General features: G+C 38.9%; 1 protein-coding gene and 1 long non-coding RNA gene across 2 annotated transcripts; one reads left to right on the top strand and one right to left on the bottom strand.

The window, feature by feature from the left end:
* Positions 1-418: 418 nt before the first annotated feature.
* On the top strand, positions 419-4,788 carry LOC118821689. The gene is made up of 3 exons (XR_005008355.1): positions 419-577; positions 2,459-4,197; positions 4,356-4,788. It is a non-coding gene; the product is annotated as an uncharacterized LOC118821689 (long non-coding RNA).
* A 4,212-nt stretch (positions 4,789-9,000) lies between these two features.
* si:dkey-110g7.8 (GTPase IMAP family member 8) lies at positions 9,001-19,319 on the bottom strand. Its single transcript, XM_036590476.1, has 5 exons — positions 19,112-19,319; positions 17,610-18,145; positions 16,372-16,546; positions 10,310-10,891; positions 9,001-9,888 (listed from the first exon to the last, which is right to left on the bottom strand). Exons 1-5 carry the CDS (start codon positions 19,140-19,142, stop codon positions 9,836-9,838), a joined length of 1,377 nt encoding a protein of 458 aa, XP_036446369.1. The 5' UTR covers positions 19,143-19,319; the 3' UTR covers positions 9,001-9,835.
* Between the last annotated feature and the right edge of the window lie 777 nt (positions 19,320-20,096).

Here is a 20,096-nt window from a genome sequence, read left to right as displayed (position 1 = left end):
TTATGTATACAGGATGCCGCCAGTAGGGCTCCGTAGTACTATGTGTGTAAACATGCTTTATAATGAGCGAATACGGAAAATAATGTGTGGCCATGACTTAGAATGGTGTGGACATAATTATAATAATTATAAATAAAATAATTAAGCCCTGACCACAGCTTAACAAGGCATGATCTCGTTCCCATCCCGTACTAAGTCGTGGCCACCACTTAATTATCTCATTCTCATACCTTACTAAGTTGTGGCCACGCATTGATTTTGTTTATACGGGATGTCACAAGCAGGGCTCCATATTCACTCTTTAGAAAGGTTTTTTGGACACCTAGTGCATCACATTCGAGGCTATTCTAAACCTCCGCACTGTAGGTGGCAGTAATACGCCGACTGGTGTTCAGTCCGCCTCTGAACCTAAAAGAAGCCGCAGTCGTGGCAGGAATCGTCCTCGCGCAGCGGTGTTATTTATTCACGCGCTTTGTTCTCCGCGCGCAGGAGCGATGCTCCTTTGAACATTTGCAGCATTAACAGCTGCCGGCGGCTCCGTATACGCGCTGGCTCACTATGTACACTGCGTAAAAGTGTAAGTATGTTTTATTATGTGCCTTTTATGCTGTGATTTCAAGAAATAGTTCAGTCAAAAATGTAACGAATGTACAGAGTTTTCTTCTTACCCCATATACAGTCGATAAAACCCGGTGTTTGCTACCTGAGGTGTTGGCATATCTAGCTAGTTTTCCTCTGGAGCTACGAGGCTAATGTGGCTAATAAGTAAAGGGAGCAGCAGGTGTTAAGTAAATAAATAAACCGGGCCGTGCCTCGCCGGACTGCACCTCTGGTTTATGGGAAAGGTCCCACAGTTTTGTGGAAATGTAAGTAATAATACAGTCTTGGTGAAATCAGTTCAGCTATTTGATGTTGTAAACCCTGCTGAGAGACCAATATCTACACAGCTCCACCCCAGCACCGCCTCCTTTATGTTTTTATTAATTCATTGTTTTTATTAATAGACATGTGGCCTGTCCCAAATCGCACCCTAAGCCCTGCTGTCCTCCTCCAAGTCTGCACTTTTATGTTGTCATAATACTTGCAAAGGTTGCAGAGGTATAGGACACCTGATTGAATCACTTGGTCTCAGTCTTCAACAACAGATAATGTGAGCTCCACCTTTATTGGAATGAAACCTGCAGCCATACCAGACATGTGCTGATAAGAATGGACTGTCCTGGTTTACCGCAAGAGACCTTGAGAATTAAAGGCATGCATTTGGGACAAACTTATGCGATGCACAGGTTATGTTTGTACCATACTCAGCGAAAGTTGTGAATTTGAAAGTTGTGTACTTTGTCCACGTGTTCATGTGCTTTCCATTAAGTATTCATGTGTGACCCATTTTTCTAACGTGCAAGGGGTGCAGAGGCACAGTGTGCATCACACTAAACATACCCTTTGCTGAATACTGTGTCAGAGCAGTGTTGGGCTGAAGGCATGTGCATTATGTGAAATAGTTTTGTCAATCGGTTGCTAAATACAATCAGAAGGTGTACTTGTACATGGTTTGTTTAATATAGATAAAAATTACATGGAATTACCATTTCCATGAAATCAGTGCTCAGAACTGTGAATAACTCATAATTTGAGCTATATTATTCCCACACTGTTGGCACCTATGAAAGAAGTAGGGCTGTCTGACCTCCTGTACCCGTGCTTATACCCCACCTATTAGCAAGGTGCAATGTCATGGAGTCTGTTTTGTTTTAAAACACTGCACGTTAAAAAAAATGCATTTAGGCCAAAAACTGCTCTCAAAACTACTGTAAAAATGTCTTGGGCATCAGGCAGAATATTCATAACAGATTTATGTAAAAACGTCCTGTGATGTACATTCTAGAGACATTAAACTGTTCAGAGATCTGGTTCCTGTCACCACTGCTTCAAAATATTTTGACTGAGTTTTATAGAACAGAGCATTTCACATCAAACCACTGTCTTAAACATCTTAAACATTTAATCAAGCAGAAAAATTGAAACATATAGGTGAAGTTCCCCTTTAACAATTCACCACAGTTTGAGGCAAGTGTGTGATGTAGGCATGCAGTTTGGACGGTACTTTGGTCGGTGGTCATACGCTTCCATGACTTGTTAGCTAGTTTAGTCTCGTAGCTCCACTGCAAAATGAATGAAGCAAACTTCAGGCTCCGAACATGTTTTGGCTGATTAATTACATTTGTGTTAAGAGGAATATTTGTGTGAAACACTAGCCCTAACCCAATGATTAGTAACTAGCTGGACCAGGAGAACCACATTTAAGCAGTTATTTTGTGTGTAGTTTTTAAATGAGTACAAAGTGTTACAGATCATTTCACAAATACTTATGAGGTGCACTCAAAGAACAAAAGGGTGCCAGAAGAAATGGAAATTTAAGAGTTAAGAAATGTCACCACTTGTGTTCTTTTCCCCTCAGGTTCTTTGTTGCAACCCTCATTTCTGCTGTGATGACATCAGATTATCATTCCACGGCTTTATTCTGGAAGATACAGTCCCAGTCAAAAGTTTCAGCACCCAATCAAAACAGTTATTATTGCTTGAACTAGAAACCTGTGTATAATCACTTAATTTCATTGTGTGTTTAAATGAGCCGATAATCAATAAGTGAGTTAAAAATTTAACTTAAAAATGGTGAATTTCTCTGAAATGGACACAGAAAGCAAGGGGATTTCCCCTTGAAGCTCCAAAAAGAAACAGCAGCAGTTGCCTTTCTTAAATCTTTTCCAAGTTATCTGGCAGTTACTATACAGGGTGAAGGTTCACTGCTAAAAATATCTGCCGCATAAACACACCATTGACTATCCTGAATGTGAAGGAAGAGAAAATGGCGAAACATGCTCAGTTAAGCCGTGAGAAAAGAGAGTCTATAATTAAGCTAAGAAAGGAAGGTCAGTCTTTAAGGAAAATAGCAAAAACTCTGCAAGTTTCTGTGAATGCTGTATCTAAGACCATCAAACGAGTTGAAGAAACCGGTACTCATGAGGACCGAGCGAGGTCAGGGAGGCCAAAAGTGACCTCAGAATCGGAGAACAAGTTTATTCGAGTCACATATGAGCAAAATGGTGACTTAACTGCCCCTCAAATACAAGCACAGCTAAACGCGACTAGAAAAACAGAAGTTTCAATATCAACAATCCAAAGAAGATTGCGTGAAGCTGGCTTATCTAGAGGGCAGAAGCCGAGAAAGACTTCTTCAGGTCAAAACGGTACAGAAGCTAGAAAGCGCAGGAGTGAAAATTCCAAGTCTTAGGAAATAATTGGGTTTGACATATGTAGTACCTGTCAAATGTTTGGACACACCTGGTGGATTATTTTAAATAATATTACAAAAATAATATTACAGACATTCAAAAATGTATGCTTATATTCTTGAAATGTGTCTGTCAAATATTAGAGGTGCCAATAGTGTAAAGGGATGTTAGAAGAATCTAGCATCTTTTTTGGTTACTGCATAGTTTTGATGCTTTCTACTAAGAATACTAGAAAGTATTTCTAAGAGGAGGTGTGTCCAAACTTTTGACTTCTATATACTGTGTTTAGAAGACCTACAGTGGGTGTGGGTGAGCAGGCGTTTTCCAGGTGCAGTTCCCAGGCAGTGCCGTGGTCTACAGTGTGCTGTTTAGAGTTGTTTCTTAGTCTGTGGAGTTTTAGTCTACAGAAGGGTAATCATATACCTCTCATTTCTGCCATTTCATCAGGACTGTGGTTTGCAGAACTGTGGGTAATCCTTTATTCTTCAGCATAATAACAGCCTGAAACACACCTCAAAACTAAGCAATAACTATCCCGCAAAGAAAGAAGGTTAAGAATAACTCAAAGTAATGACCCGACCTGCCTGGCCTCGTGATCTCAATACCATAGCACTTGTTAATCGAGTGCCTCATGTTTCTGAAACTGTTAAGGCAAAGGAATCTTCAATTTAGTGACAGCTTTCAGTGTTTTGAACACTATTTTTGATAATGTGGATATTGTAACCTGTCTTCACATATTTGTCAAAAATTACAACATTTTTGAAAAACCTACCTAGTTTTCAGCAAGTGTACTTTTGACTGGTACTGTAGTTTGAAGCCCTGTGAGTTCATGCTTTGGCCAGGCTAATGGAAGCCTTTCTTTGGGGTCTGCTGTCTCATAGAAACTGCATTGGTGATTTCAAAGGTAAGATCAAGCAATGTGTCATGCAGTGGTTTAATTTATAGTCTCCTATGTTGGATCTGTCAACTAGCATTATTGTAACAGATTTATTGCATGACAATCTCCTACAAAGAGAGCTATATATGTGCTACAGTATTGTTTTTTCTTTTTCTTCTTCACAGGCTGCTTTCGGAGGTTTGGACCCAATGGAAGAATGAAGTGACCAGAGTGAATATAACTGATTGGCTCCTATGATTCTCCTAGTTTTCTTAAGGAACTCATTGCCTCTCTGGACTCTCATATAAAGCCTCAAACCTGGCACCACCTCAAGCTGTGTACATCTCCAGCCATTCCAGTTTCCTCCTCTTCCTTGAAGAACAAGCTAAGGAAGATCAGAAATCTGCCACACGGTACAGGCAGAAGAAGCAAAGCATGAGACTCCGTTCTCAGAATGCACAAAGGTGAATCCCAGGACTTTGAGGTATATGACCCTGACAGCCTTACAGAATGGACCAGAGATATGTTTCATGGGCTTTGAATGATGAGCATTGTTTGAAGCGTACATTATGGATTGATTTATAATATCCTGTATTTTGTCTGTTGGCCTTTATGAACACTTTTGTGAAATGCCAAATACACGCTTTCCAAAAATGAACAATTTCTGGACAGTTTTGTTATGTCTTTACATTCATATTTTGTCATGCTGGCCATGGAGTGTGTTAACATTTTTCAAAACTACATGGAACAAAAATATAAACAAAATTGTAGCGGGGAACCAGTTCTGGTTTATTGACAGCCAGATTGGCCAGTGGCTAAGATTTTATTTATTTATTTATTTTTATTTTTAGGGGGGGAATTATTACCCTTTTTACCCTTATTAATTTGTGAACTAAGTGAGCACATGAAATACACTTGCATGCTTACTATTTATGCAACATCACAAAATAAATATTATTTGCTCTTCAATGGGCCAAACTGGGATTTTACATTCTTAAACAAACACAAAAAAGTCATCTATTGAAAGAACGTGAATCAAAAAAAGTTAAATTAAAAGTAAGAGGCAACTGACTATTTAACACAGTCATACATATTTAAGCAATATGACATTTTGTTACAGGTGTAGCAGAAGCACTGAAATACAGCACGAGAGCACATCCCTAGCTCACATTAATTAAATCTTAAATTGCAACACTGATCAACCAAAATAAAAATGATATTGCTGCTCCCTGTGAAGCTGCTTGAAAATGCCAAAGGTCTTCAAAGCTGCATTAAAGCAAAGGGGACTGCTTAAAGAATTCAAATGTGAGTTTTAATTTGCCATGTTTTTTGGTCACTGTATTATTCTGTGCTATCATTTCCTAATTTCATAGTATTTTCTTCACTCTTAATAGCCAGCTTGTATTCCATCTCACCCTTTTTCCTGTGGGTTGTATCTTTTACTTGGACAGTGTGGAACAGTATATTTACAGCTTTTTTTAGACATTTCTACAATTGTGTTCCTCTGGACTGAACTTGGTTTCTCCTAGAATCTGTTGGAGCCACTTTTCCAGCTTGGGTTTATGAGTCATATTCTTAGCAGATGTTCCTGTATACAATCCATGCCACTTGGCTGTGCTTTTCAGTGTTAGACTGTTACTGCCTGCATGTTGCAGTCTGTAACTAGGTTCTAGATTGCCTCAGGGGCTTCTTTGCAGAATCTGGATTATTATTATTATTATTATTATTATTATTATTATTATTATTATTATTATTATCATCATCATCATCTGGTGTAGCACACCCCTGTTTTGATCAGTCTAGTGCTGAGTGTTTGTTCCTGTACCGCCATGATTACTGCCTGTGTGCCGCCCTGCAGTCTTTACTTTTCCAACCACTAGTATGATTTTCCCATGTTTACCATCAAGTTATATAGGTCAAGAAAAAAAGCCGTATGATTTTAGAGAATCTCCTGGCAAGTTCTGGTAATTATTTTCAAAAACAGTTTTTTGAGGAAATGTCATCCTAATATAATTGAGGCCTGTGGAGATTTCGTCATGGTACTCAAAGCAGTCGTTTACTGTGTGTGTTTACATTTCAGTAATAGTGCAAACATTTGATCTTTGCCGTACTTCACATTAAATAGAAACTAACACAAAAGCAAATCTAACTCTGAAACAGGGCTGCAAATGCGGAATGTTCAAGTTTATTAAAGCTTCACAGGGGACCCAGATCTCCTCCTATCCATCTCTTCCTAACTGCTTCCTTATTCCATTGGGCAGGGCTACAGAACAAAACACTGTGCAGAGGAAAGTTTTGCATGTTGGCATCTTCTTGCCTTGCTTTAGTAAATTGTTGGGTTTGTGGAACTTTTTCTGGAATCACGTGTAGGAATCGGTTTCAAAGCAGCAGAGGTTGGAGTCAGCTTAGTAATCCAATTCAGTTTTTCCCAGAACACAATTACTCACATAATGGAAGATCTGCAGTGGTGCATTTCCTCTAGATCCCAATGACATACAAGTCTCTCAGCTGTATGGCTTCTATGCATACGTACAGATATTATTACAGATATTATTAGTAAAAATTGCATGATATTAATATGATTAATTTCTGTTTTTTTTAACTTCCTTATTTGTGTGTGTGTATTTATATATTAAGTGGACCTCCCCATATTCAGTAGAATTCTATTGACACGTTACAATGTTCCATTTCTCTGTGGTTTTGTTGTTCATATCATGTACTTTGAATCAAAGGTATTCATTTTACATGGTCAAATTGAGTATGTAGTGATGCGGCATTTTTTCCAGCCAGGAAGAGAGACTACATCAGCGCTAGTAAGTTACAACATGGCCTAAATTTATGCGTTGTCCAAATTTTAGATAGATTTGGACAACGCATGCGCGGCAAAGGTATGTCATTTCCGATATCGTTTTACAACGTTCCTGCACATGTGTAGTCCATATCGGGTTGGAAGACATACATTTTCGCACGTGTGTGGTACAAATCGGGTAATGACAGGCCCAGAGACCGTTTATAAGGAGCCTGGCCGCTTCCTATTTCCCATGTTATTTCAAAAACAGGACTGCAAAACAGCAGAGGGCACCCGCGAGTGAGTCCTCAATGAATGGGGGTGAGTAGAGTTAAACGGCAAAAAACAAAAAGTTAAAATAGTTTCTAATCACTCGCCCAGACCTTTCCTTTAATTTTAGAAAGTGGAAAGATGTATTTCACTAAAAAAGCAAAGAAAACCTACCTGTATGTTTCCTTTTTCTACAGCAAATGGGTTTTGTGCAGTACAGTGCATTTACTGCTGCTGAGTGCTGATTGTTTGGCAACCAGAGCAGCTCATTGAGCTCAGCTCACTGACGTCATGCATGTAGACGAGGCACCATTTTAAACTCCTACAACTCGAGTTCAAAAGCGCTCAAAAAATGTAAATGTTTTATGCTGTTCTGTGTTCAGGATATGAATGCATTCTTTTATCTTAAAAAGGTTTAGGTATTTACAAACTATGATTTTGCTCAAATGCTCCATATTATCCCATTCATTTCAGACTTGCTCAGGAGTGCCCTCTAGTGTTTGAGAAACCCGGAAAACATTACAGAGTGGTAATTCTACTCTCTCTAAGTTCTCTCACTGGTCCATTTCACATTTCTGTGTTTTTTTTCTGTCAGAAGTACTGAAAAACAACAATAACAACGACTGGAAAGAGCATGTACAACTAACCCAAATGTTCGAGCTCAAAGCAAAACATCTTCAACATCTTCAGCTAACATGGCTAGTCTAGTTTTTTGTTATAGTTATTTTCACCTATTCATTGTTTTATCACTCTGTAGACATTCACTGAGGTTATTGTACTCTATTCAGTCTAGCTGTGAAGGATTTTTTCCACAAAACATATCTTTTACTCAGCTTGGTCTCCCACATTGTTGTGTTTTTGGTGTTCTACAATTCTGGACACATCCTCAAATTTCAGTCTTGGCAACTATGACAAAGATAACGTGACACATCCTTCCATAATGAGATGAAGTGATATAAACGCCAGTATGTCTGAGGGTAATAATCGTCAGGCAGTAATTTGTTTCATTCAGTGTTTATGCACTGCTGTTTCTTGTGAAAAGGACCTATCACTTTCTCCTTGTATTCTTTCACTTCTAAATGTAACCTCAAGACAATTTTTGTATGACATTTGTGTAGCTTTATGTACAAAATACAATGAGAATTAATTTTTATTGACTAATATCTCTTTATCCCTTAGACTTGAACAGGCTGTCTGTTTGTCTTTAAGACAAAGTCATATGTACAAGTTGGAACACCGCATTAATGTGCTATAACGTTCTGCACATAACTTTTTCAGTATATTAAATCAATCAAATTAACAGTAATTGTGCTTTAAAATGTGCAGGTTTGTTCTCCGTAGAGGATGAGTTAACTTATTTTCACTTAGAAAATCAACAAAACATGTAATTACACCAGGGTGGCCCACCTTTGGCATTTGACTGCAAATGACCTCTGTTCTGATTGGCTGCCCTGCATTGTGCCTGAAATACAAGCTGAAACACTTTAAAGTGAATCGGTGGGGCTGAACTGCTGAGGGCCTGAATAGGTGGATATACCTAAATGCATTCATTTTTGTGACATCACAAAACTTCATGTGATCTTTAAATGATTTATATGATTACTACCAAAGCGTAAACATGCAGAGCTAAAGTTAACTCACACTTGGCCTTGCTATCATACAGGAGTCAGACCTTCAGACTAAGCATAGCGATTAAGTTAGTTAGACATGCAGACTAAGCTTAAGGAAGTTGAGCTTCATTGTAAGCAAGGTCTTAAACACTATTACACACCAGCCTTTAAAATTCCAACTTTATTCCATTGAAAATATCAGGTGCAAAATATGCAGCAGCCAATATGACACTTTAAGTGCTCTAAATACCTGTGTTTCCTTTTGAGCTGGCTAAGCTGTGTATCTGTAGGACAGTAGCATGTTAGGACCAAAAGTGCTACTCACTGATCATTAAATCTAAATACAGATCAAAAATGTTGAAAACAGCAAAAGTGTTCTGAAGTACATTTAGATGTTGAGCTCAGTTAACACAGTGGGGCAGTCCTTACTGACATGCCCCTTTACATGACTTTAGTGATTACAGTTACATTTCAGACAGAACATACAAAGTGTGCAAAATTGTTATAAAGCCTTCACAAAAAAAGCACTTTCAAACTCTTCTATCAATACTGTACGACACAGTGGCAATGATGTAAGATGTTAATCATAAACTGCCATAACCATGCATCTTAAGAAGATTCTACGTATCTGTATGCAATACAGAAAAATAAAGTATTTTAAATGGATTATAATTAACAGCGTACAAAACACTATTATTACCTTTTTTATAAAGTTCATGTGAGCAGTGCCCAAATTCATTCGTCTCAATTCAAGTGTCTTCATAAACACTTAAAAGTGTGGTTTGGGTAACTTCTCTGCACAGTTTTTAAGTTCTTATTTTTACATTTTCCCTCTTCAGCTTATTTGCAGTAAATGTATGGCTGCAACAGTATTATATAGCCATGCAAAACCATGTTGTTAAATGTAAAATTATTCTACAAATAAAACTGCAGCTCAGTTCATCACCTTCACTGATCATGTATAAATGTGTTCTGAGGAGAAAATTCATTTGTTTGCTCACTGGAGAGTGCATTTCCCACATGTTGCCTCATCCTCCTGTTCTTCATTCACTGTAAAATATAGAAAAAAAGTCAAAGTCCATATTGCATATACAGCTGTGACTACAGGGTATAGTTATGCAGTATAGAGTTCTGTCAGATCTAATAAAATCAGACAATAAAGTGAATTTTGCCATAGTTCTAAAAATGTAAAGGCATAGCTCTTACCTACTTTAAAAATTATTTAAAAATTAACTTTTTCAAAGCTGTTCACTTTTGCAGGTGACACAATTACTTTTTTAATTTTTTTTAAGTCAATTAAATATTAAGTAACTGCATTAACATTTGTAAAGAAAAGTTTAAAGTTTGCTGCAGTGGTTAAGATTACTTGTTTTTACCTAAAAAATCAACAAAATGTGTAATTTGGCCAGGAGTGAACAAATTTTGGCATATAACTATAGTAGTAAAGAAGAAAGGCAAGAATGATACTCACACTTCACAGGTAGAAATGGCCTCCTTTCATTTTGTGCCACCATTTCCTCCACTTTTAGCAGAAGATCAGAGACTTGGTCTTGGCCTCTGGCAGCACTGGTGCTGTCTAGTACATGATAGTAGTTGAAGCAGTATGCCATTAGACTTAGCAGCTGCCCACCATTCCTTTGGATCTGCTCCTCGATTGGTGTTGCACCAAGCCAGTCACCGCAGGAGAACAGCACCAACGTGTGAAAAGACACCTCCTTGCCAAACATCTCCAGATGGTTCTCCAGAGCCCGTCTCTTTCTGGAGGTGAGGGTGGAGATGACAGGAATAACCAATAGGAGGGCATGTGGGCCTGGATGAAGTAGCCCTGCCCCTCTTTTGATTTCCTTTCTAATATGAGCCGGTGTCCGGGCGATGGAAAACCAGTCCCAGCCTGGTGTGTCCACAATCGTGATGCGGCGGCCACTGACATGAGCCTGACGACGCAGGGAGACTTCTGTTCTTCTGCCTGACTCAAACTTGCGTCCACCCAAGATCACATTTCCTGCTGAACTCTTACCAGCACCTTGCCAACCCACTAACAACATCCGCAACTCTGAGAGCAAAAGAGGGAGGGGCCAGATAACAGAGATCAAGAAAGGATCAGAAAGAAAGGATGGAAACAGATAAAGAAGAGAGATGTAAGAGATAGAAGGGAGAGTGAGAGACAGGATGTTTATCATACAGCTAAGAAATAGAAAACAGAGAAATGTAAATGGTCTTTAACAGGTATTTAAGTACAACCCCATTTCCAAATATTTTGGGACACTGTGCAGAATGTGAATAAAAATAGAATGCAATGACGTGCAAATCATGTAAACCATATTTTTTAAAGAAAAATACTACAAAGACAACATATCAAATGTTGAAACTGAGAAATTGTATTGTTTTTTGAAAAATATACGCCCATTATGAATTTGATGCCAACAGCACGTTTCAAAAAAGTTTGGATGGGGGCATGTTTGCCACTGTGTTTCATCACCTCTTCTTTTAACGACACTCTGTAAGTGTTTGGGAACTGAGGAGACCAACTTGCTGAAATAAGCAAGGCCTTTCCTGAAAAAGACATTGTCTGGATGGCAGCATATGTTGCCAAAACATGTACATATCGTTCAGCATTAATGTTGCCTTCACAGATGTGCTGGCCACCCATGCCATGTGTGCTAATGCTATAAAATCATGAATACTGGCTTTTTAACTTTACACTGATAACAAGCTGAGTGGTCTTTAGCCCGGAGGACACGGTGTCAATGATTTCCAAAAAGAATTTAAAAAACGACCATAAGACACTTTTCCACTTCTCCTCAGTCCATTTTATATGAGCTCAGGCCCAGAAAAGGTGGCAGCATTCCTGGATTCTGTTTATGTATGGTTTCCTCTTTGCATTTTAGAGTTTAACTTGTGGATGCAGCGACAAACTGTTTTCACAGACAGTGTTTTTCAGAAGTGTTTCTGAGCCTATGCAGTGATTTCCACTGCAGAATCATGTGTTTTTAATGCAGTGCTGCCTCAGGGCCCAAAGATCATGGCCAGCAAATACTGGTTTATGGCCTTATTTCTTGCATACAGAGATTTCTCCAGATTCTCTGAATCTTTTATTAGATGATGTAGATGATGAAAAGCTGAAGTTCTTTGCTATTTTATGTTAAGAAACATTATTCTTGAATTGTTGCACTATATGCTCATGCAGTCTTTCACAGAATGGTGAACTCCTCCTCATCTTAACTTCTGAAAGACTCAGCCTCTCTGGGATGCTCTTTTTATACCCAAATAGGATGCCTGCAACACATTCCAAGAAAGATGCGTACCTGTTTTGGAACTTTCCACAGGTAAGCACATAAATAGGTAACAGATGATGCTGTCATGATTGGGTATAAAAAGAGCATTTACGCAGTCACCACTTTGCAAAAACTGTTGGAGCAAATAGTCCAACAGTTCAAGAACAATGTTTCTCAACACACAATTGCAAGGAATTTAGAGATTTCACCAACTAAAGTCCATAACATTACTGAAACTAAAATCCCTGTGCATAAAGGACAAGGTCCAAAAAACAATATTGAATGCCCATGATCTTCAGATGGCACTGCATTAAAAACCGACACGCATCGGCCCTTCAAATGCTGCCATCTAGACTACATCTTTTTCAGGGTTGGTCATCCATGGTTGTTTCAGCAAGACAAGCCAAGTCACATTCTGCTCATGTTACACCAGTGTGGCCTCACAGTAAGAAACTGCAGGTGCTAGACGTGCCTGCCTGCAGTCCAGACCTGTCTCCCTTCTGATGAAGCGCAATATATACAGCAATGGAGATCCTGGACTGGTGAGCAGCTTATGTGTTATATCAAGCAAGAATAGGAAAAGTTCCCAAAGGCCCTTTTGTCCTATCTCACTGTCCCATGCCCCTGTTCAATACCTTTTTCTAATTGTTCATCTGTTTTTGAAGTTCTTCAGTTGAACTGAAGTGCAGTCTGCAACAACCTGCAATATGCAACTGTTTGGGTGCCCCTGGTGAAATTACATGTTAATTTTCTAAGTTCTGAGTTTTTAAAAAAATAAGTTAACACATTTAACACACAATTACAGTTTATTTTCTGATTTTAACATACTAGAGAAAAAAAATGTGGCCTATTTTTCCCCCATTATTTTAAACTTGGCAAATAAACAGAAATAGTGTACAAAATTTTGCAGAAAAATGCCATATTTAAATGTGTTCTCCGTATAGGTTCAGTTAGAAAATCAACAAAACATGTAATTTGATCAGGGGTGTTCAAACTTTTGCATAAGATGATATGTAATTTTTTCTTCAATAATAGAATATATATTTTTGGAAATATGATTCAGAAAACCAGAAGCAAGCAGGATTTTTATCTTCATATATGAGCAAGCAGGTCAACATTTATAAAACTGTTTTTTAAAGGTGTTGACATTTTGCAATATCAAGAAAGCTGCAGTTGTATTTTATCTCATTGTTTATCCCAGTGAGAGCAGTGAATTATTCAAAGAAGGAGGTTCTCATCCCTGTGCTTTCACCCCGCATTGCTTGCTAGCAGCTTAAAAGAGTCACAATTCACACACAGACAGTCAATTAGGGGTGGGGGGAAAAAATCTATTCTTAGATGCATCGCGAAGCGGACGTGGATGATTCTGAATCGATTCACAAATGTCAAAAATCGATTTTCTAAATATTTAATTTATGACGTAATGTTGATGGAACGCAAAAGGTGGAACTTGGAAGTGCGAAAGTGCAGCGCCCGGACAGTCTGTGGCGGCACATAACAAAAACACAACTGGATGAGCGAGAAATCCGACCAGCACCCTGTGCACTAAAAGCTAGGTTGGGTCAGGAGTCACAACCCAACTGTTAAGAAGAGCCATTTTGTCCTTTCAACAAAAATCAAACCACCTTGGGTGCCACAACATTTAATGTCCAGTATGTTAACTGTCCTAGTAAAGGCTAAAAATATAAACGAAACGCAGATTTACTTTGCTCTGCTTTAAGCTTTAGCCGCTTTCCTCCCATCTCCGCCAGAAAACTTTTCCTCAAAAGTTGAATAGTTTCTTGTAAAATGTCTCTAAACGTTCGACTGTTTTACGAGGCTGAAGTCAGCTTTTTATTCTCCAGCTTCTCGTTCAAATTTTCCCATTTCACCTTAAATTCTGCCTAAGGCGCCAGAATATAAATTCAGCATCATTTAAGGTGGACCGGGAAAATTCGAAAGAGAAGCTGACTTCATCTTCGCAACTTTTTAGTGTTTGACAGTCTCTCGTTGCAGATTTAACATACTAGGAAACCAACTGCGGTTCTTATAAATGCAAAAAAGTCTCCAAATTTTTGTCTTAAATCTCTCTTTGCCTTTTTGTTAGCTACTAGCTAGGCGAGACTCTCTGCGTTGGTATGTGACCTGCAGTCTGCACGCCAACTTTCAGGGTTATAGGGTGGTGAATTAGCAGCGTTTAAGACCATCTACCATTAAAACAGCGTTAGAACCTGGACAAGGGCCATACTATATGCAAGTTGTGTCACACTAAACTATTTTGGAAACGACAAACATTAGAAACAATATTATGTTTCCGCCCGTTTTTCATCCGGTTGTAGTTGCTGCCAACCAGAGGACCATCGAGCAAGCGATGTCAAAGCTTCCACCCAACTCTTAAAGGACGAAGCGAATTTCAAACTCTATCGCAACTTTTATTGCCCAGGATTTGCGTCCGTACTGAGTCGTTGAGAACCAGGGCTTTAGCGCTATGTTGCACACTTTGGAGCCGAGATACAGCGTCCCGTCTCGAAGATATTTTACTGACACAGCGACGCCCCCCCCACTCTCTACAACGACACCAAACCGAAGTTATGGAATCACTGAATAAAACGGGTAGGATAGCTGTAATGTGATTCGTGGACACCCAATGCCACAGAATTTATGTCACAGTAACAGCGCATTTTATCACAGATGAGTGGCAGCAGCGTCTCATGTGCTCCAAACAAGAGCAGTGAATGGGAGCCTTCCAGTTCACATGCCACATCACTTCCATTTGTTTTATTAATAAAAGATATTGGTAGTAAATTCATTATAGATCATTACAAATACTTTGCTTTAAAAGTACCAAGTCCTCACACAGTGAGAAAATAGAAATCCGGTATAGAAAAAAAAGATGCATCAAGATGCATCTATAATCGTTTTATAATCGCATCGCAGCCCTCTGAATCGGAATCGAATCGTGAGGTGCCTAGAGATTCCCACCCCTACAGTCAACCATGTTCTAGTTAGTCGTATGACAGAATTAATGGGAAAATATTTTGTTTGATTATATTTAGTAAAAATATAAGAGTCAATTTCCATTCCACCAGTGGAATGACCACTAGGAGGCCTGCAGAAAGGGGTTAAATTACAAACAGAATGTATGTGTGGCCACTGGAAGTGGGTAAAGTATATTTACTGACAGTAGCAAACTGCAGATTAATGAAGAGGTGTTGAGGTTCATAACAACACTTACTTAATGTAATTTAGATAGCCAATCAACCAACCTTATTTTTAGAATTAAGCAAGTCTATTGGCTCATAGATGCTAAGAGTCAATGGATGTAAAGACTCCTACTTAAGCACAGAAATTCAGTACTGAATGATAAGAATTGTTTGATAGTCACACATTTTGAAGGCTTTTGTTTGGTGCCATAAAGATATTGAATTTTGATACCCAGCCTGAGGAATAAAAGATGTCTTTAAATCTTTTGTACCCTATCTTCGACAAAGAAATCTACAGCGAGAGCTCCATAGAAAAAGGTTAAATTTCTCATTTGTGATCTCCTAATGAATTGAGACTTATTTAATTAGTGTATGTCTTAGATTATTCCAGTAACTTGTTATACTTGTTTTCAGCTAGCCACTAGTTTTAACAATGCTAAATCCTGATATGCACTCTAAAACCAACACAGCTCTCAGAACCTCACCTCTGAGACCATTTAAACCGGCTCTGACAAGAAGCACGTTCACAAACTGGTTTTATCAGTCTGAAACAATTATCCTGCTAAATGCTAGTAGTACGCTATTACATCTCTATAGACCAACTTTTCAGAGTGAAATAAAGTATAAAGTTCTGTTTGAAACTGCAGGTAGTAAATCGACAGTCAAATGACACTTTCTGTCTCAGACACAGCAGTTCTCAAAATCTACCCAATCTGGCGTGTGAGCCTGTATTTCAGAACAGTTTTACACAACTTTCAAAGGAATTAGTTTCATTTTGTGTTGTATTTCTGTAATAGTAGGATACTTTGGCTTTTGTTTAGCACAAAATTGATTTCTGTTTTCTCCTCCAGCTTGTTCACTACAGTTTTAACCATCAATGTATTTCAGGCACTGTCTCCAACTAGTTGACTGTTGCCCACAGTGCCAACTAGTGGATTTATGCAACCTTAACTCAAACACACCCACTTAAAACAGGGCAACTATCAGGGGTGTCTGAGCAGGGAAGTCACCTAGCAGTGCTGGACATTGGCCAGCTGCACGCCCCTGGCCTGGACAGAACTGTGAGAAGAACTCACCTCGTGGTGGTGATCTAAATATTGGTGACACCTCTGCGTCCCCCAACATCCCATCTAGCTCCTCTCCTCGTCGGATGTGTGCAGGCCAGGGAGCTTGAATACTGTCATTTATCACAAAGAATGAGCCATCGTTCTCCTGTATCAACTCTTCCAGCTTTTGCAGAAGTTCACTAACCTGAGTAGGCAATATGAACTGACATTTAAATCACAATACTTTCCACTATCTGGACAATTACAATATATAATAACATAATGAAAAAAAAAAATTATAATAATACACTTTTTAATACATTACATTTAATTAAACATATATCTATTGTAAGATACAATAAAAATAATGAAAACCTCACAATAAAGTATGTCTGATCGAGACATTTTGGCTGGCGATTAAATGTCATAGAAATAATTGAGTTTAACATTTTTCCATTGTATGCAACGAAAAAAGTACAAGCCTAAAGTAATTAGCTGATAAACTATCTTGCTTCCTAGCTGTTCATACTTATTAACTCCCAACTGACAATAGACACAACTCCAGCTCAAAAAAACAAACATTCATCGTCACTGCCCACTAAATTTGTTATTAACAAACCTCAAATAAACAAACATTATCTCGGTCCTCTAAAGGTATAACTAAGAAACATTAAATAAACAAACATTACCCACCACCATCCTCTAATGTATTATTAACAAACACATATAAAAAAAAGTTACTTGCCGTGGCCCTCTAAAAGTATTATTAACAAACATCAAACAAGCAAACATTATTTGCCGACCTCTAAAGGTGTCAGTAACAATGCTTGCTTGCTTGATTAACAAACATAACATCATTTGTTTATATGATGTTTGTTAAAGCCGCCTTTAGAGGTTGGCAAGTAATGTTACTCACCGCTGGCCTCTAAAGGTATTACTAACAAACATCAAAAAACAAACGTTACTCACCACCGGTGTTTTTAAAGGTGTTAAGGGACCAAGTCAAGTTTTGTTGTTTTTTAAGACTTATGACATGTCTCAATAAATGTATTCTCTGCTCTTTTTTTATTTACATGCATTTGCCTCAACCCAATGGATGAAACACACCAATTCACATTCGTTGTTGGAAGTAAATAATAACAGCTACAATAATTGTAATCATTATTTTATATAGACAATAAAAAATATATATATTTAAAATCTACATCATTAAACATCATCATAACAGCCCTGACTTTTATACAGGTTCACTTCCCACCTCAACTAACCTGCATGTTGTTCTCAGAGCAGGTGTTATCCAGAGCGTGGTACCTGTTTCCACACCTTTCCACCAGCCTCTGAAGCGCTGCTCCTCCTTCTGCAATAAACTCTTCCACGCCATTGCCCCACAGCCGATCTGCCCCGGTAAACAGTACAATGGAATACCTCCATACGTGCATCCCAGCACTTTCGAGTCGCTCCAGCATGCCTCGTCTGTGCTGTTCAGTGAAGGGCTCTCCGATGGGCACCACCAGCAGCAAAGCATGGACACCTGGATAGCACAGGTGTCTGATGTGAGCAGATGTGGGGCTCTGTCCGTCTAGCCTCTCTGCTACTAAGTCCCCACTCTCCAAGCTCCATCCTGGAGTGTCCACCAGCAGAAGCTGCATGCCGTCAAGTGTCTTTGTGCAAAGAGAGGCTTCTTTTGTGGGCTGCCTGGCAGGAACCTCCTCTTGGCCACTGATAGTGATGCATGATGAGGTCTTGCCAGAGTCTCGGTAACCCAGCAGTAGGACATGCCTTTTCAGCAAACAGGGTGACTCTCCTGAGTGTGAGAAAGAAAGGAGAGGGTGACAGGAACAGAGGTTTAATAGCTTGATAGACTTCTAGGGGTCTTGATTAATAGACATGTGAAAGGCAGAGTCCAGAAGAATCCAAGACAGCATGTATTCAAGTCGGGTAATACTGAAAAGACCCTGTTAAACCCATACAAGCAGCTCATTTAAACAAAGGGAGAAAGTCAAAAGTGTGGATTTTAAACTTTCTAACAAAAGCACAAGAGTAGATCTTTTACTATCTTCTGTTTTATATATATATATATATATATATGTATATATATATATGTTTTTTTTTCAGAACTGCTTTACTATTATCAACAGTACATATTAAACTCAGAGGATACAAGTTGGTTCACTGGTTGTTTTGGACAGTAGATAAAATGGCTGTATTTGTGTTGCAGACATAGTGAGCCCTGGTTCCTATCACCACCACTGTAAAGAATTCTGAAATGGTACATTTGTCTGCAATGAACCATTTCACATCAAACCACTCTGGATGATTTTGTTTGCATCTCAATGACTTTGGAAAATAACAGAGTAAGAAGCCTGCAGTTTAAAGAGTTAAACACAAGACCATAATAAACAGAACGGGTCTGGTTAGCCACTCTCAAAGTTCCCGTTACTCTACACAACAACTAGATTATCAGCCGTTATCATCATTAGCTTTAGGTTGAATGCAGAACCAGAGACTTGCAGCCCTGCAGTTGACAGTGAAGGAATATCGGAGTTTTGTGCTGATTTAGGACAATTCAAAACCATTTATATTGATCTTACTCACCATAAGGTAGAAGAGCCCTATGATCCCAACAAAGCATGCCTGCTCCGAGATATGACAAAGCTTAGACAGAGAAAGTGAACGTAGCGGGTGCCTGCTCTGTGTGCGTGTCAGTCAGACATGCACACACTCCCCCAGGATATAGCGAAGCAAAGGTAATATTTATGTAGCCACTTACCAGTATTCGAGCTGGAGGAAACCGTAGCCATCTTGTGTCGGGCTGCAGTTTCTCTCTGTCTCCCCGCTCCTGCTCTTCTCTTTCTGTTGTTTCTGTTTCTCACTCTCCCTCTGACTCTCCCCCTCCTCTCCTTCTTCTTTTCTCTTCTGCTCTTCCTGTCTGCACGACTGGTAGAAGCAGCACCCCCCCCCTCCTGCCCACCCTAGTTCTGTAGAATCCAGAATGCACAGGAAATCACATGGTGCAGCCAAAAAATAAAGGAGTCACAAAATGAATCAACATGAGAGTGTAACTGACCTGAGGGAGCAGGGCAGGGCTCCCATTCATGCCACAAATATGCAGAGTATCCTCCGTTTAACAAATCTAAGCTATGAGTTGGATTTGGAATTTGGATTTCCACTAGAAAGAAATCTATTTGGTACATGTGATGATTATAATTTTAAAATTCTAGATGCTAAAATAAAACTCCTAGGAACATTTGGACATTAGAATGAGATTTTTTCCATGTCAGATTTCACTTTTTTCATGTTATTAGCATGTTTACTTATTCAAATTGAATTTTCGATTTAAATGAAACTAAAACTGCTTACCATAGGCTATGAGTGCAAGCGAAACTACCTAAGTTAATGTACTAGCTTTGCAATAAATGGAGTGAAAAACTGCAAAAAACATTTTTCATTTAGGTTTTTGATGTTTATGCATTTTTCAAGAACAAATCTTTTTTGAGTCGGCTCGATTCACAAGCACTAACAAATCCTTTTAACCTAGCTACAAACAAAAACAATTGCAATCTTTATAAGCGAACCTGTTAGTTGCTAAGCTGACAATAGCAGTATTTCCATCAGCTAGAGTCTGTAAAAGAGGCATCCTGTCAATCAACCGGTGTGGGAGGGGCGTCGGGAGGGTTTTTTTTAGTGCGGGGGCATGCTAAAGAGGAAGTGATGAAAAAGTCTAAATGTTGGCGGTATAGACCACTGTAGTCATG

The sequence above is a fragment of the Colossoma macropomum genome, unplaced genomic scaffold (assembly GCF_904425465.1).
Source record: "Colossoma macropomum unplaced genomic scaffold, Colossoma_macropomum, whole genome shotgun sequence".
Lineage (NCBI taxonomy): Eukaryota > Metazoa > Chordata > Actinopteri > Characiformes > Serrasalmidae > Colossoma > Colossoma macropomum.
Note: the sequence above shows the minus strand (reverse complement) of the source record. Positions and strands in the feature narration are given on the sequence as shown.